The sequence below is a fragment of the Pangasianodon hypophthalmus genome, chromosome 1 (genome assembly GCF_027358585.1).
Source record: "Pangasianodon hypophthalmus isolate fPanHyp1 chromosome 1, fPanHyp1.pri, whole genome shotgun sequence".
In the NCBI taxonomy this organism is placed as follows: domain Eukaryota; kingdom Metazoa; phylum Chordata; class Actinopteri; order Siluriformes; family Pangasiidae; genus Pangasianodon; species Pangasianodon hypophthalmus.
In genome coordinates this window covers 5,274,077-5,292,649 of record NC_069710.1, presented here as the reverse complement: position 1 = coordinate 5,292,649, position 18,573 = coordinate 5,274,077, and the positions used below count along the sequence as shown (strand labels likewise).

Below are 18,573 nucleotides of genomic sequence, written 5' to 3'. Positions count from 1 at the left end.
CCACATTCTAGCCCTTCCACATTCCAGCCTCAATCAGTAAGACAGAGTGTTTTGAGATGAGTAGAGAGCAGCTGATCCGGCAAATGCGTGGCATGCTAAGGAACATCTCGCCTTTCCTGTCCTTACACTAAACACAGCTGTCACTCTTATCATCAGGAGGTTTCTAAATGAGACTGACACCTGAAAGGCTCCACGGTGACTGCGGACAACAAAAGATGTAAGAGCGCGTGGCAGCTTTATCGGCTGCGTACGTAACTCATGATCTCAGCTAATCTGAATTTTGGGGGCTGGAATCAATTAATCCTGCAAGATACTCAGCCTTGATCCAAATTCCCAAAAATAGACAGTGGCATACTGCTCATCCCTGAATCAATATTCCTGTCAGAGACTAAGAATTAATAAAATATAGTCAAATATATTCTTGAATATATCCAAGAATATCAAACCAGCATCTTTAATTCACAGCAGACTACATTATAGTATCTGAAGAACTGTTAGGATCTCCCAAGAGCCTCCCGATCATAAGTCTCCAGTATACTGTATCTTCTGCTTACCGATGCATCAGCCGTGGAGAAGACATCCCGGACATGGCGTATGGGCTGCTTGTTTCTCTTGCGTAGGGTTTGAGTGTAGTTGTCCAGGCGTTTCTTCACCATGGCAGCTTGAGAGCGAGTGAGCGTGGACAGGAGAGCCTCGGCAGGACTGTCGGCAAGAGAGCCAGACACCAGCGTGGAAAGACCCGCTTCATGCAGCCACGCTTCCTCCAGTTCCGCTTCTACCATGCAGAATTACACAAACATTACAGCCAGAATGCTGAGAATCCTGTGCATCAACAGCAGCAGTCATACTTGATTTTTCACATATGATAAACATCTCAGTGTTATGGCAATCAGAGCGAGGGAAATAGTGGAAGTAATTAGGGGCCTTTAAAAAGTCTAGTATGGGATGTTTGCTTTGGTCTCCAATTTTAGGTTTCTAGGTAATCTGAATAATAATTTAACTAATACTTGCAGAATACGTAGGTTTAGAGACTCAGTGCCCTTAAGAAAAACATTGGTTTTTCCCAAAAGTGCAAATGGTTCAATCTGTCTCGCATACATTATTCATTTAACTGTCGCTAATTGTGCTTGAAACATGGATACCTAATGCTTTTCATGCATTCCCTTATGAAGAGAACATCAACATATCAATCAAAAGTAGAAAGAAAACCAACAAAAACAATATGAGCAACAACACCTGTTAACTATTTTCCTTCAGAAATCCCTCTGTAGACCAGGGGGCTTACAGAGTGCATATGTACAAAGCCAAATATTTTATCCAATGCTGCCAAGCATAAAGAAAAAAACAGTCCAAAGATGCAGAAGCAGGCCCAAATCCAGCAGATCCACATTTCAAATTTAGTACAATAAAAATAAAGCATAAGCTTTAATCATTATTATATCCAGCTGTCTTTAAAGCAGAACCCCATGTTGAAGGCCATAGAAATGTGATATGCAAGTTGAAATCTTGGCAAAGTGATGGTTCATGTAGAGTGGTCTGCACTCACCATCAATGCTGCTCTTCTCCATCATCTCCTCCTGGCCTCCTTGGCAGTCTTCCTCGATGTTCCTCACTTCACTCCAGTAATCCTCCATGGAATCCTGTGAGTCTTGGGATACAGAGCGATCAGGAGGAGAGGGAGGCATCGCTCCTGCCGAAGTCATCCTCACTAACCCCCGATGCTGCGCTTTCCTAATGGAAACAAAACAGAAGGCGTCCAATTACTCAAATCCATTATTCAGGCAAACAAACCAAGAGACATAGTAATACACAACAAATCAGACTACATGGCATGCTGTGATTCAGTGTGTAGGTGTAAATGTGGGAGCATTGCACAGCAGTTACTACAAAAAGAACAAGAGTATACAGACCCACTGAGACAGCCAGGGATTATTACCATGTCTTTACAGAATTAGACATTATAACCAGCAATGCATAGCCGATATCAAAAGGCAAACTCTCGCCTTGTTGTTTCAAAGCCCAGTTCACGCAGGACGTCCATTTTGCCATTCCAGCTGGCTAATTTCAGGACACTTTGAGTGCCTGAAGAACTCAGAGATGAAAGAGCTAGGGACACCACACAAACCTTCGCTCTTTTCTCTACCAGCAGCTGTTGGGATTGGGTAGAGATGGAGGTAGAAGGATGACAGACTAACTCAACCCTTTCACTATGGAATCTTCTAGATTAAAGCTCTCCTGGTAAGCTTCATCAAACAAAAGCAATCATCAAAGCAAGGCTGTAAAGCAGAGTGATCTTAGGATTTCAGTAGCTCCAGAGAACAAAGTTAACATTACAATCCCAAAAAGCCCTGTGAAACAAAGCAATCTAATTCAATTTGGGTTTGAACTTTCCTACTGAAATATTGATAAGGAAAATCTAGCTGACTATGAACTGTTATCGCGGTGTCTCTCATTCGCTCTCTCCGTTTCTCTGCCAGGAAGCAGGCTTCACTTAGAGGATGTTATTGATCACAACCATGCAAGATGCCTTCTGTGTTAAGAGAACTCCATTCTAATAGCCTCCAAATTCCCTAAGAGGCCTCCGCTCTCAGCTTCCGACAGGTTTTATCACTTCTGCATCTAGATACTTTGGAGTCTCAGTCACACAAGTATGCCATGCTGGTTTAAAAACGGGTTTCCAGCCCAATCACCGTGATTCTGCGGCACTGATTACTGATTACTATATTAACATTCCTACAACCAGTACAGTAGTTTGTTTGTGTCAATTCTTACACATCAGGAATTCTAGCTGTTAGCTGTTAGCTGAGCAATACTATCCATGTCATTATTGATATATATCTCACTTAGACATGTCTATAAATGTGTCCATCTCAGCAGACAGGAGCTTTCATCTGTGTTTATTACATCTGAGATGTGAGTTCCTCTTTCCATAATTTGGTCCTAGGACTCATGTTCTTACAAGCCAACCTGTAATAACCACACTTAGAAGAGAAGACAGAGACTATTATGCAATAAAAACATCATTCAGCTGCCAATATGCTCACTAAGGTAGGCATTAAAGATGTGTTCACTATAATGTACAATAAACAAATCATTTCCTATACATCAATCATGCTTGCAAGATACAGACACAGACATTTTATCCACTAATGAGTTCACTAATGAGTTCAAGTAAAGTTCCTCTACACGAAGCTAATGTATTTTGGCATCACTGAAATCTCTGGCTGACATGTTGGCAATCAATGAGAAGAAATTCAGATGCATGTCTAAGTCATACCGTGAAATAGAGGCATGGTTCACCTCATCTTTACACTGGACAATTATTGGTCTGATTTTGCTAATACAGACTTTGGTCATGAGTTCAGATCAGCAGTCTTCAGTGCCATTATGACCAAAGACAGTCGACAAAGTTTTGGCAGTGTTGGAAATGTCTGATCAAAATCTCAGAGTGTGACTGTGGCAACAACATGTAAAAGCCCCCAATAAGAGAACAGCATAGGATTATGCTAAACCTTGAACCTTGAACCCACAGAACACATACAAATATGGCAGTGGCAGTGCAGGAACAAATTACCATGCTATTGGACAGAAAAATATACTTATTTACATCAAGCTCACTTTGAAGAATGTTTCTGTTTTTCCGGCCCCATTTTATGCACGAGCCTGAATCGCTAATTGATGACGTAAACAGAATGTAGTCATTTTCTTTAATCGCAGGTCTATCGTAAGAGAATTTTCATCGTACACCCTGACATGGAGAACACATTATCAAAGTCTGTTGTCGAACTTGGCCAAGATTTCACTGGGATCATTTCATAGAGTGTTCAAGTATTAATATTAAAATCACAATATAACTGCAATTCTAAAAACAGTTAACTTAGTAACAGTCTTGAGTGCGACCACCCAACTTGATTTAACAACTTAAAGTCCACATATATGTCTATCCAGTTCTGTAATTTCCATGCTAGGTTGGCATAATCTAGCATAATTTTCCATAACTAACCTTTGTCATGCTAGCATTTTCTAACATTCAGAATCATCTGAGTGATTGACCATTATCATAACACCCCCCTGGTAGAAAGATGTGAGTGTATATAAATATTGTGGGTGGGTGTGTATCCTATATTCAGAGCATGCAACCAAAATCTTGGCATAAGTGCTACCAATCTAAACACATACTGGGAGGTGTTACTCATCTCAGTACACTAAAGGGATAAAATTACATATGGAACCAGCATTGGATTGAGAGTTGCAGGTTTTAAACAATCATTATGCATACAGAGTCATTCACAAAAAGTGAAAAACAATCAAAGTGCAACCCAATGCAGGTTTTATACTATGACAAAAGGAGTAAATATTGTATTTAAAGTTCTATACAATACTGCACTGCAACAACTACAATACAGGTCTGAGCACTGAGCACACCAGGTGAACATGCCAAAAGAACATAAGCCTGACTTCCTGACTTGTAAAGAATTTGGCTTGGCACAAATCCTGTCAAAGCCAGAGACGCTGAAAGACAACCAGCTTAAAAACACATGACTAATATGAAAATGAACATAGACTACATAACAAGCTGCTTCTGAAAATCATCCAAGCTTTATTCTACGGTAACTGATATTTTTAGTCCTGATGTTCCAGCTAAAAAGAATCAATACTCCTTGAAAACAGACTCCAGCTAATGTCTGAGTGGAAAACGCAGATTACCTTTCAGTGTCTCATCCAGCTGTGGAGGACAGGGAAGGGCATTAGAGTGGAGTAGTCTGCTCTGATCCGAGATGTAGATCATAAAAACAAAGCCACTTAAAACACAAAGAGGGACAGAAAGAGAGCAAAACAAAAAGAGAGAGAGAGGAACAGAAACCGATACGATGAGGCTCAACTGACCCAGTCTCAGGATTTCCTCCTGTGACAGCAGGAACCCTGTGTGTAACCTAAACTCATCTCCCCTCCCACATACCTCTCTCCATCTATCCATCCCACTCCATGGGAGGCGAACAACTTTCCAGCACACGCATTTCTTCCTTCCCTGCCCCCTCTGTGGTTCTCTCCTTCTCGTTGGTCCACCCCTCCCTCTCCCTTTACCCCATCCTGTCCTGTTCTCTCTCTCTCTCTCTCTCCGGCTCTGCTAGAAGCCACTCCCTGCTTTAATCTTTATAGCCCCACCATTTCCCTTTAGAGGGAAAGAGTTAAATGCCTGTTGTCTTCACTGTTTATGCTAAGTGGTCTCTTGAACCCTTCATAGTGAGACTAGAAAGTGAGGATAGTTTGGATGTGAAGAGGTGTTCTCTGAGCTGGAGCAGTGAAATGGGTGTAATTTTGGAAAACCAGTCCCATATGTGGTTAATCACCAAAACCATTCATATCAACACTCACTTTCATTTCAAAACAAACCTCTTACAGACATACCTAACAAACAAATGTAGAAAAAATGTTCCATTAAAAAGTACGAAATATAAGGACCTAGCTTCCGGAAATTTTGCACTGCAAAAGGTGTTTTGCATACAGAATGATATGTGCCCTGACATAAAACTTGCATGCACAGTACGTATCCCCTTTTCCAGAAAAAAAACTCTACACGGAACTAGATTAACAAATAAACTTGTGATAGATGTCTAAAAAAACACAGCCAAATGTCATTTTGGCAAAACAGATTCCATAGCTCAGCAAGGAAGGAGAACTAAACTGGAAATGTGGTACTAGTGTGAGGCTGCTTCAACCAGAGAGGAAAGCTGAAGATCCCTCAAAAAATCATGACCTAATTCCTGCAAGAATGTAAACACAGGAGCAGTGCTGCCAAGGCCACCATCCAAAAGCAACATGTATGCAAAACTTTTGTCTTTGAGCAACTTTTCAAGAAAGTCAACGAAAGGAGGTTTCAAACACTCTGCCTTGACTGGAAAACATTTCCAAGTGCTTCATCAATGTCCATATGGCCTCTCCGGCCATTTATTTAATCGACTAAAACATTTTCCATCTTCCATATTGATTAAAATGGGCATCCAGTTCAGTGCTGATAAAATCACAATAGAGTGCCAAACTGCTGACCGCGGCACGCCCCTGCGAAATGCTCAAATGCGGAAATGCTGATTCGTTATACAAAGCTTCTCAACTATTTTCAGAAGCATGAATGAAAGCAAGAGTTCATGATGATTTTATCAGAAAGGTATGTCAACCACCCCCCAACTAGACTTCAGCTAAAATAAGAAACACATGTTTCATAAAGATGCCTTAAAGAACTCAAACAAGACTGCTCTAGGTTCCACTAAGTGGGAAATGGAGGGCATCGGCAATGGGCCATAATGACGACTAAAACACACTGGACTTACATGATTTTACTATGCAGGTTGTCTGGCTAGAGTAAATAGTCATTACAAGTCTTAATAGTGTGACTGCATATACAACATTCAGAGGGATTGTGACTTAAGATGAGTATATAATCTTATACAATCTTATCCAATTATTTTAAACTTTATTCTGAGTAAATCTTCACATTGCATTTAAAAGCAACATTCTTATGACTCATTTGAGCATTAGTCTATAGTCTTGAATATTTCAAAAAGCACTTTTAGAGCTGTCTACACCTCTAAAAGCTTATTTGGCCAACAGAAAGTAGAGTTTTATTTATTTGTAAGTGCATCACTTATTGAACAAGACTGCTGTTTAGACTCAGATATATAGATAGAAATAACAGATCACAAAACAGTAAGCACATTTAAATCCACAATCAGGGAGTTCATAATATTTGCCAATTCAAATCACACACCCCACATGGTTCTGCAAAGGGAGACAAGTGGCGTTTATAGTGCTGGGATGGGGAAACCTCTAATGACAGGCTACACTGAATAAATATAGCTACCATGCCTGTTATACTATAAACTGGCTTTTGCTCATTAGGGCTGGAGCATTAGGCAGGCACTGTGAGAGTATTGCTCAAAAATGACGTAAAGGCAGGATGCCCTAAAATACAGATCAATACAATACAGCAATACAGCAATCAAGTGCAGCTGGGCCTCAAGATGATTAATATCTCTGACAGGGTTATGAAGAATTCTGCATACAACACTAATAACTCATTACACAATGATGGAACAGTAATGACGAGCCAAGTTGTCTTTTAGGCTTCAGTGTCCTGCCTGGTCATAAAAAACATATGAACCCTTGTGGTTGATATGAGCAATAGTAGTCAGCTGGTGACTAATGGGTTTTTTAACCTCAATAAGCTTTAAACTCCGATCCCATGAGCTGAAGTCAAAGCCACCATAAACACGGCTTTGTTAACCAGCTTGTCACTGTGAAATGCTTCATCGTCAACTGCATTTTCTTTATCAGATATGTACATGTTTATACCTTTAAAAAGCTTCATTTCAACACCATTCGTTCGGTCTTTTAAAAGACAGATAACCAGTGTCTGGAGGACATTATCTTTATGGTCATGAATTCCTTCAGTGTTACTTAATTTCAAAGCTAAAAGGACTTTCCTGGTATTGAAACAACCCAAGCAAGACAAACTCTATGGTCATTTTTACTAACATTATAGAGAGGAACTACACTGTCTCTGATACTTCCTGTTTGGGCATGGACATAGGAAAGATTGCCGTGCCAATCTATGGCTTTACTATGCAAATTCACCACTATACCACATAGTACATGAGAACTTCCCATGAAGGTATGGTAAAGTTTGGATGTGACTGGGTAAAGAAGTGGAACTCATTTCTAGCAGCAGAAGTACATGTTTAAATATATAATTCAGAAAATTTCCCTTTGGAGAGTTCTGTGTTCCAAAGAGCGTTGTTTCTTCACAATGTCCACTGAGACATTCCATTAAAAATAACCTTTTACCCACCAGGGCTGAGCAATACAACAATATACTATTAATGTCATGATAAAGTGCATCACAATACAATTTTCTGAGATGTTATCAGTCCTTGGAGTCATCTCTAGAATTATTGGCACTCTTGCTAAAAAAAAAAAAAATAAAATAAAAAAAGTGATGAAAAAATGACTTTGTGGTAAATAAGCTAATCTCACACTGAAATTATGAAAGAAATCTTACCTTTAATTGAAGAAGTACATGTATTTTTTTTTATATTTTTCCACAAAAACATGTGTCACAATTATTGGCACCCTGCATTTAGCACTTTGGGCCAACATCACAACACTGAGACTCCGATAATGATAGACGAGATTGGAGAATACAGAGTAAGGGACCTGAGACACTCCTTGATTCTGTCATTGAACAAATTTTGTGTGGATTTGGACATATTTTTCGAATATGTCCCGCTGAAAGATCCAACCATGACCCAGCTGTATCTTCCCAACAAAGATAGCAAGATTTTCTTGATGGTGATCTCTGGAGAATGTTTTTGCCTCCCTAACCACGCTCTTCACAGTGCACTTGGGCAAATACACTTGTATCCTCTTCTAAGCAGTTTCATTACAGCTCACAGTGTTTTAAACTTCTACACGTGCGTTTTCAGGTGTGTAGTTTTTTGTTTGTTTGTTTTGTTGTGGGTTTTTTCCCACAAGTCATTGTGCAATAACTATCTTCCCCATGTTGAATAATTAGGGGAATTTGGCCTCTGTGTTTAGGAAATCTGCTTAATCAGGTTAAAAAAAAATAATAATAAAAATAAAATATAATATAAATGTGAACATGCTTTAGTTGCACTTTGTTAGTAAGCTTTTTTTAAGTTAGATTCCTCTCATATTGTCAGTGTGGGATTAAGCTTATTAAGCACAAATACATTTTTATAGCCTTTTCTTTTTTTTTTTTTACACCCATCTTATCCAGGGGTGCCAATAATTCTGGAGTTGACTGTGTGTCATACAGACTGGTGCCACTGTTATTTGCAATGACATTAGAGATTAACATTTTTGTTTGTTTGTTTTACTGTATTGTTTTCATACTGTACTGTATATTGTATAACACAACAGTTAATTGTTCCGGTCCGGTCCACTAATTTGACTGCATTTATAACAGCACTGGTACATTTCACTGCTTGTATCACTCCACTTGTCTGTGTTCACCACATTACATTTCACTTCTAGCAACAGTTTGTTACGTTGACAACGTTACTACACTTACTGCGGACTGTCAGTCAGTCTGTGCGTTGGCATGGCAACATGCAACACTCTATCCAGCTGTGATTTCTTTCTGAACTATTTCCATTAACGGAGCGAAAATAAGCAAGATATTTGGCCATAACGTGTCTGAAAAGTCCGTTACCTGATATTAATTTCTTGTTTATAGAAATGTTGAATAAAAGCAATATCACACGAGCAAGAGTGCTGTTGTAGTGAAGATCAGCACGGCTATGATTACCTGCGAGCTCGTGCCTACAGCCAGCTCACAGCCGTGCTGATATTCAATACATCAGCACTCTTGCTTGTGCAAGTTGTTTTCAGACTTAAGATGTCATTTTTGACATTTTTTTGTTGCAGCACTAGTTTTCTGCAGGCACTCTGTTAGCAAATCTAAATAGCGTGGATTGTAAAAAATTCTTCGTGCACTGTGATATGATATTTTGTCCCATATTGCCCACCCCTACTGTCCAGATCTCTCATTTAATCTATATCTAATAAATGTTAAAAGCTATAAAAGTCCCAAGATTCCCTCTAAACATGATAATTCTAACCATCAAAACAGTATCACAAGATAAACCAATAATAACACAATAACAAAATACACAATCTAATTCATAGCTGGAACCAGAATTCCTATGTTTATGCCTGGAGTTCATTAGAGAAAGCATTTTTTTTTTTACATTTTGAAGTTATGTATTAACACTAAACATTAACACTAAAGCAAAAGTACTTGACATTTATAAACCTATTCTCTCTCATGTTCACACACACACTTCCATGCAGAGACACCAACTCCACACATTTACTATGCAAATTCTGTATCCTCAATACAGCTTGTTGCCAATTTGCAACACAGTGCCTGTGGTTTTAGTTAGCCAAAAAACCAAATTATCATTCACACAAAGAATAGCACAATTAACTGCATGCTTAGTAATTGCGTTCTTGACAAGGTTATCAAATCTTGTGTTAATGATTAATTTTCTAGTCTACAACAATGCACATTCCAAAGGAAAAAAAAAAAAGAAAAAAAAAAAAAAGTAACAGTCAAATTAACCCCTGGTCATGCTTCGGGTTATGCAAGATAGCTGCAAAATAATACTCTTAACCTTTATGCCCAATTCTTCGAAACTCCTCCCAAGCATTTTTAAACAAACATTTGAACAAAACCTTGTGTAATCCTGTCCATTTCTAATTCAATACTGCTGTCTATATATCCAGACATTAACACAACTCCACTGAAACTAGAATATGAGCTTTTGTGCAAACATTCTGAGTGAATATTTTAACAGAAGGAAGAGCAACATGAAAGGTTTTTATCAGAGTGAACAACCTTCAGTCAAAATCACTACTTATCATGTGAACGTTATATCTCAGATTGCCCCATTTACATGAATTAACATAGTGCTTACTGGCCTACAAAGCAAATATACATACCATGAAAAAATCATAAAAGCTTCAAAGTCTGTGAATAATGGCATAATGGCATTTTCCTTATCAGAAGCAAATAAATTTTAGCAACACCTAATAAAACAAAGTTAAACTGTCAAGATCTTAACTAGGATTCAGCATAATTCCTTATCTAAGCAACTCCTGGGTTAAAAGGACTCCCTAAGCAAAATTCTTCTAGCACTGCCCTTTGTAAGAGTTCTCTGACACAATTGGGGAGACTGGTGATTAATAACGTTTACCTGTGCATTGTAGGAGGCTCTTTCTCCATATGAGCGTGCCGTAAATACTGACCTCCTTTTCTCATGGCTGTATAGAAGAAGACTGAGCAAGTTTCAGTTAGAGCACTTGCTTTCTACCTTGCATGCACTCTGGAATGTGGCAGAGCAGCACCATTGAAAAGCAGCACATTCTGGAGCTATTTCCTTTTGCGTTTAACTCACATGAGGTAATAATCTCTGAGCGTAAAACCCAGCATGCAGGTTTGGCCATTTATTGTACTTTAGTGTGATAGGCTTTTTGCCAAAACCAACACACAGAGAATGTGAAGTTTCCACTGCTTTTCACTTATTTTACAAATCAGCGCCATTCAGAATTTATTGGCTTCATTTGAAAATTAAGTCAGAGTGACTTAGGGACTATGTAGGATTTTCATTCACACATTATGGGTTTGACATTATGGGTGTTCTGAAACTAAATTCTGTGGATTTTGCATACAGTGTCACATCTCAGTTCACAGCAAAGATATTGGCCCTTCAAACAGCCAGCATTGACCTTCTCTTGCTTCCTCTCCTGTGCTGCGTTCCAGACTAACAAGTGCACATTTAATAGGCTACGTTCACAAATAGTGCAGTGTGAAATACTCAACAACAAAACAAACACACAGGTCTTCCATTAAGGAATGCCTGAACCTATGATGTCCTTATTTCGACTTAATATCTTATTGTTGTTGTTCTTTCGGCTGCTCCTGTTAGGGGTCGTCACAATGGCTTATTGGTCCGCATATTTGATTTGGCACAGTTTTTATGCCAGATGCCCTTCCTGTCGCAACCCTCCCCAGTTTTCTGCAGGCTTGGGACCGGCAAGCAGAGAACAGTGCACTATCTTGTGCAACGCCAGTGGCTGGGGTTGGTTCCCTGGCCGGGAATCGAACCCGGAACATGGCGGTGAGAGCGCCAAGCCCTAACCACTAGTCCTCCAGGGACCCCAACTTAATATTGATATTTTAACTTAATATCTCATTAATTCATATATCATCAACCGCATACTAAGTCATTATGTTTACTTAATATTGCGTTATTTAGACATAACTCATTATTCTGAGTTATTATCTCGTCATTCCAACACATCTCCTTGTTTCAAGTTAATATTTAATACCCCATAGTATATCAATAAAACTAATTTATTGAATATTAGCTTATAATTGTTATTCTGTATGCTGTTTCCCAGGTAATAAGTAAACAGGTTGCTTTAGTAGACTTCAGTAGACACACATTTACATCTAATGGTTGTTAATCCATGGTGCTGTCATGGTGTTGACTCCTAACACTTAAACTGATGGAATTCCACGATAGTCACAGCAGTCACTAACGAAACAAATTAATGAGATAATATCTCATTATTTCGATGTACTAAGTAGAAAAAACAACATATCACTTCAACATTTTTTTCACTTCTTGCCATCTGGGCTTCCATACTTGCATGAGTACACTATGACGTAATTACCCATAACATAATTAAGCAAAAATAATCGAAGAAAGGCACCTTTATCTTTTAAGTAGTACATAATGCTGTCATGATTTAAATGCCAGAACTCCCAATAACACAGGGCATGGTTGTCCAACCCTCCTAGCATATGTCTGGTACTTTGCATATCTTAGTTCCAACCCTAGCACATCTTCAATAGTGGCTGATTATTAAAACGCAAATCCAAGGAGATTGATCTCCATTAATGAGGTTGCATGTTTATGCTCAGGTGTGGAAGCCCACAGCTGACCTCAAGTGTATGGAAACATGAAGTAAACGGTACAAATGACTACACTGTACTGGGAGGGTATTACTTTCTTTGACAAATTACAAAAGCCGCCTTCTGAGAATCCAAGCACCAGCAGTTGCCTTTGTGTGCGAGACAAGACTCAATAGAGCATAGCTTTGAAAATAATCCTGCTCGTGACCCAAATGCTTGCACTACCTCTAAAAGTTAACGTCAACACAATCACAGTCTTGCAGGAGTCACCTCTGTATGCGTTACACATTCTGAGATAAGGGCTTATTGTTAATGGATGTTTATTTACAGAGATTAGGTCACTTCTTAACTATTAAGAATCTGGACTAGCCATTTGAAGACTTTTAATTAATTCTTTAGCAATTAATAGACTAAACTCACCAACAAACATCACTGACCATAATCTGCACAAGACATTTGGCACAAAGTACAAAAAATGCACAATAATTACGTCTATATACTCTAATGTATAGGGAGAAAATAACAGAACTTTATTTTCTGCTCCTGGATCACCATCAACACAGAAAAAAAAAAAAAACAGACAGCAAGAAATTCATCCTAGGATTATTAAAGCACATAATATACGTACAAGAGTACACTTGTGAAAACTGGGGACAAGGTGGAATAATATTAGATATATGATAATATATGAAAAGCAGGTTTCAGAAGATCTCCTGTCAAGAAATTCCTATCCCACAGGTAAACTGGCTATGTACTGTGTAATGTACATATTTTAAGACAAGCCTATGTTTGATTTATCTGCATCAGCTGGTTAGGCTGAAGATAGAGTAATAATAATTTTAGAATAAGAAAGATCAAGCAAGCAAAAAAGCAAGTAAAAAAGAAAGCAAGCATGAAAAAAAGCAACCAAGAAAACAAAGAATGAAAGCAAGAAAGCAAGAAAGAAATCAAGCAAGAAAAAAGAATGAAAGAAAAATCAAGCAAGAAAGAAAGAAAGATTAAAAAAGAATGAAAGAAAAATCAAGCAAGAAAGAAAGAAAGAAAGAAAGATTAAAAAAGAAAGAAAGAAAAATCAAGCAAGAATTAAATGAAGAAAAAAGCAAATAAGCAAGAAATCAAATAAGAGGGCAAGTAAGACAAAATCAAGCAATAAATCAAGAAAGAACGTAAAAAAAAAAATCATGTGAGAAAGAAAGCAAGAAATCTTTAATGAATCAAGGAACTAAAGCATGTCAGGAATGATGTGATGAATGTAAACAAAATCTTTATGAAACTAACACAAAAATGCTGCTATAATGGTGTAGAATTTGGAAATTTGAACAAGCACAAAAATACAGTTCACCATTTTATTTAAGGACGTTTAAATCCACTCAGCGTTGTGAATCACAGATACAAGCTGTCAGTGATGTGATATAAACCTAAGCTGTTAGTGATGAGACACAGATGAGAGCACAGTATGGTGAGAAAGAGAGAAAAGAGGACACAGGGAACAAAAAAAGCAAGCAAGACAGTGTACCCTGTCACCACTCGCCACTCTGCACTTACATCATTCCCTGATGAGATGCAAAGAGGACAAGGGCAATCAGGGTGTGGAGATGTGCACAGAATGGTGCACCACAAGGGCAGACACCAACACACTTCCAGGCCTATATTCATGGGCTGCAATAATACAAAGTGCTTAACTGTGTGCGAGTGTGTGTATGTGCATGTGTGCGTGCACGTGCGTTTGTGTGCGTGTAAGGAGAGATGAGATCTTTGCTGAAGTTATCCTTTTGTCTTGACCCATGATGAGTATTTAACATTCAAATCCATTGTATAGAAGCACTAAAAGAGCACATGCTTTATTGATAGCTTCAACCTACATATTGCTTAAAATAATATTAGATCAATAAACCTGATTAGGTTTTAACCATGATTTTTTGCTGATGCATTAACTATATTTGTTAGTTACCATCCTGGATTAGTGGCTATGCTTTAGCTTCTGGACAGACTGCCATTTCTGGCTAGTATTTAAAAAAAAACTGTTGATAGGACACAATCTTGTTGTTTTCATCAACAATACAGATTAGTCAGTGTGTGATTTTTGGTAGTGTTTTTGAAACACCTGCCCTGAGTTTATGAATATGGCACTGACTAGGAAGCAGTGTTTGAGTACAGTGAGGGCATTATATTTTGGACACGTGAAATAATTCAGGGACCACATTTCTAAGAGATGTGCTGTCTGGAAATAGAGAACTGTACATTCTAAGAGATAAGGGTTCAAAGTAGATGTGTGAATGCTTAACAGCCGGTGATTCACTTCTGAGCTATGGCAGTCATCTAGAAAATTTATTGAAGTAATCAGTGGAATCAGCCAACAACCTCAATTATGTTAAGCTTTGGGGGAAAAAAAGACAAAATCAATCACAAGAGGAAAAAAGACAGAAAGGAAAAAAAAACAGTTTTTTGTATATTTATTTCTTTTTGTTTTTTTGCTATAGACTGCTACACATGGCTATGAGATCAAAAGATGAATATGAGACGACAGATCAGAATTTCAGCTTTCATTTCCTAATACTTTCCTCTAGATGTGTTAAACAACTTAGAACATGGCACCTTTTGTTTGAACCTACCTGTTTTTTAAGTGATCAAATATACTGGTACATGTGACTGATAGGTGTTTCTTGTTGTCCTGGTGTGCCCTGTTAGATTGATTGTTTAAACAATTAATAACTCTGCGTGTCTATTCTTGGTTTGAGCCCTGGGTTTCACCTGTGAACACTGCATTTGTTGTTAAAAAGGATAAACCAGCATGAAGACCAGGGAGCTGTCTATGGGAGAAAAGCATAGCTGACAAAAGAGGGAAAATCAATCAGAGCCGTTGCACAAGCATTGGGCTTAGCCAATACAAGAATTTGGAATGTCCTGGGGGGGAAAAAAAAACAACACTGGTGTACTAACAACTAGACATCGAACAGGTCGGTCAAGGAAAACAATAGCAGTTGAAGACAGAAATATTGTGAGATCTGTGAAGAAAACCCAAAAACAACAGTCAGTGACATCACCTACAACCTCCACAGGGCAGAGGTGAAGGTATCACAATCCACCGTTCAAAGAAGACTTCAAAAGCAGAAATAGACACCATACCACAAGATGCAAACCACTCATTAGCAGTAAGAATTTGAACAGATTAGAATTCGCAAAGAAATTCAGAGATAAGCCACAAAAGTTCTGAAACCAAGATTAACCTCTACCAAAGTGATGGAAAGGCCAAAGTGTGGAGAAAGAATGGATCTGCTCATGATCCAAAACATGAGCTCAAGTACTGCGGTCAAGTAGTGTGGTAGGCTAACCCTAACCCTAGGTAGTGTCATGGCTTGAGCTTGCTTGGCTGCTTCTGGTATGGGCTCACTAACCTTTACTGATGATGTCACTCATGATGGTAGCAGCAAAATGAATTCCGAAGTCTACAGAAACATTCTGTCTGCCAATTTACAGAGAAATGCATCTAATCTAGTCTAATTGGGAGGAACTTCATCATGCAGCAAGACAATGACCCAATCCTCAAACACAACAAACGCCTTAATCAGGCGGAAAAATCGGGTTAGCCTGGCCAAGTCAATCACCAGCCCTTAACCCAACTGAGCATGCATTTCAGCTCCTGAAGAGGAGACTGAAGGGAGAACCCCACAAAACAAACAACAACTGAAAGAAGCTGCGGTACAAGCCTCAAAGAGTATCACTAAAGAAGAATGCAACAGTTCGGTGATGTAAGTGGGTCACCGGCTTGATGCAGTTACTGCACGCAATGGATGTGCAACCAAATATTAAGTGTTATTTACTTTAAGACTATCTGTTCCTATACTTTTGCTCACCTAAAAATTGGGTGGTCTGCTACCAAAGGTGGCATGTTCTAAGTTGTTTACCACATCTAGATGTAAATATCAGGAAATGAAAGCTGAAATTCTGATTTAAATCTGTCTTTTGATCTGAAACCCCAATGTCTACAGTGTATAGCGAAAACAAAAAATGAACTGGCCTTGCCGTTCCAATACTTTTCGAGAGGTCTGTATATAGAATATATATGTAATATATTGTGATTATAATGACACATACTGTTAACTGGCCTGGTTGAAAATAGGTCTATTTAAGTATATTTTTTTTAACGTCATACACTGTGTCACGGAAATGCTGTGGTTCAATAAAACACACACTGATGCATCTGATATTGGTCATGATGATTATTCATTGGTTAGAGGGCAAAAAGTCATGCTGCAGTCTTGTGCAAGAATTTCACAAATTCAACATTGTGACAAAAGTTCAACAATACATCATACAACCCTAGACTCATTCTACAGAGCTTGTACACTCTCGGAAAAAGGGACTGACCTGCACCTTTCTGTCTTACCACTTTTGTACCTTTATGTATGTATCTTTGATCTTGAATGGTGCATGTTGTGTATCTTTAATGCTTTACTCTAGAAACTAATTACAGTCCACTTTAGGTGTTCCTTAAATCATTCACTATATCCACATTTCTGGGTGAAATATACACAATAAATTACAAAAGATGTATCATTAGTGGACCTTACCACAGTACAGTGTAGTATTAATTTTTTTGTCCTCTTAGAGTGTATGTACAGAATAGGACATTAATACAGACTAGCCAACATTAAGGTATAGTGTATAATTAGAGAGCATTATTAATATTAATGAGTTTTGTCATTTTGGGGGGTTTCTATAACCTAGACTGCCTATGCAAAATTATCATGCCAAAAAGGCAACACTGCAGGTCCTAATGATGAAAAAATGTAGTTTAGTGCATTATTCTTGTTCTTCCTGATAACAAAGCGAACACGACTCTATTCTGAGCACGGTATTCATGCAGGTGGGAAAGCTTTCTACATTTTTCATAGTTTGAACATTGATCCACATCATTTCGCTCTCTCGCTCTCTCTCAATTATTATTATTATATTATTATTATTATTTATTTATTTGTTTGTTTGTTTGTTTGCATTTACAGAGCTTGAGGTCTCTGAACAGATATTTTACTGACAGCTGTCAGTATGTAAACCTGCCAAATAGTACAAAATGTGTTTTGACTTCACCTTTAAACCATTGTGCCAATTCCAAAGGAATATTTACTTCATATCCACTGGCCTAAAGACTAACCAAAAACAACAGAAACAATATTTAAATCATGTGTACACTAAGGAATATCAAAAAACAAAAAACAAACAGACAAAAAAAATAGACAAAAAAACAAAACAAAACAGCAATTTCAAATGGTGTACATGCATACTAAGGACCTGAAAACAATCAGCCATTAACTGACTTAACACAACTCTGTGTGTGTGTGTGTGTGTGTGTGTGTGTGTGTGTGTTTTGCCTACAATTTGGCATTGTTGCAAAAGACAGCTCTGCATAGGTACAAGCATATAAACGTACCTTGTGCATGACTTGGATAGATAATATAAAGAACAGTGCATCTGATGGAACTGCATGGTGTTTCTTTTACCTGCTAGCAGAAGACTGTGTGGATGTGAAGGGCTCATAGCTCTCATCCACCAAATGTATCCTTGAGGCAGTGAATGAATGGTAGGCGGTTAAAACGACGCTTCCCGACTCTTTTAAATCCATGGATAGGTTAGAAGCAGGTTGAAAGGCTCAGATCAGCGCAGAGCAGAGAGATCTGCAGCTCACACTCTCATATCCAGAGCTCCACTCTTCACTTCTCCAAAAAGTAAATACTGGTGTTGATTACAGCCCTCATGCGCGTGCTCATGGTGTAATCAGACGCCACTGGCAGGAAGCGAGGAGGCGCTGCGCCGTCGCGACCAATCAGAGAGCGGCTTGCTTGCATAAATTAAAATCTCATTGTCTGCTTTGAATAAGAGGCATTCTCACTGAGGCAGTGGTTCAAAAGCGGCGCGTGCGTTCCAGCAGCTTAACGGTCGCCATGTCAAGTAGCCGATTATTCCAAATGTGGAGTAGGATAATATTAATAACGAGGGTATGAGTGGGGAAAACATTGGATTGTTGTTTTCTTTAGGTCGTTAGTACTCATGTGTACATCACTGAAATGTTAATTTTG

At 38.5% G+C, this 18,573-nt stretch overlaps 1 protein-coding gene across 3 annotated transcripts in view; it reads right to left on the bottom strand.

Moving 5' to 3' along the window:
* The window catches only part of arhgap28 (Rho GTPase activating protein 28), a 32,851-nt gene extending 14,582 nt beyond the window's left edge, over nucleotides 1-18,269 (bottom strand). The window contains exons 1-3 of one of the 3 annotated variants that reach the window (XM_053233824.1): nucleotides 17,998-18,269; nucleotides 1,547-1,731; nucleotides 555-775 (exon numbers count right to left, since the gene is read on the bottom strand). In XM_053233824.1, coding sequence (XP_053089799.1) covers nucleotides 555-775; nucleotides 1,547-1,731; nucleotides 17,998-18,119 — 528 coding nt within the window. In that variant the 5' untranslated portion in view covers nucleotides 18,120-18,269. Of the gene's footprint in view, nucleotides 1-554; nucleotides 776-1,546; nucleotides 1,732-4,707; nucleotides 5,042-10,775; nucleotides 11,475-17,997 lie in introns of those variants that run through there. The other 2 variants (XM_026914331.3, XM_053233831.1) reach the window with 2 other exon arrangements.
* Between the last annotated feature and the right edge of the window lie 304 nt (nucleotides 18,270-18,573).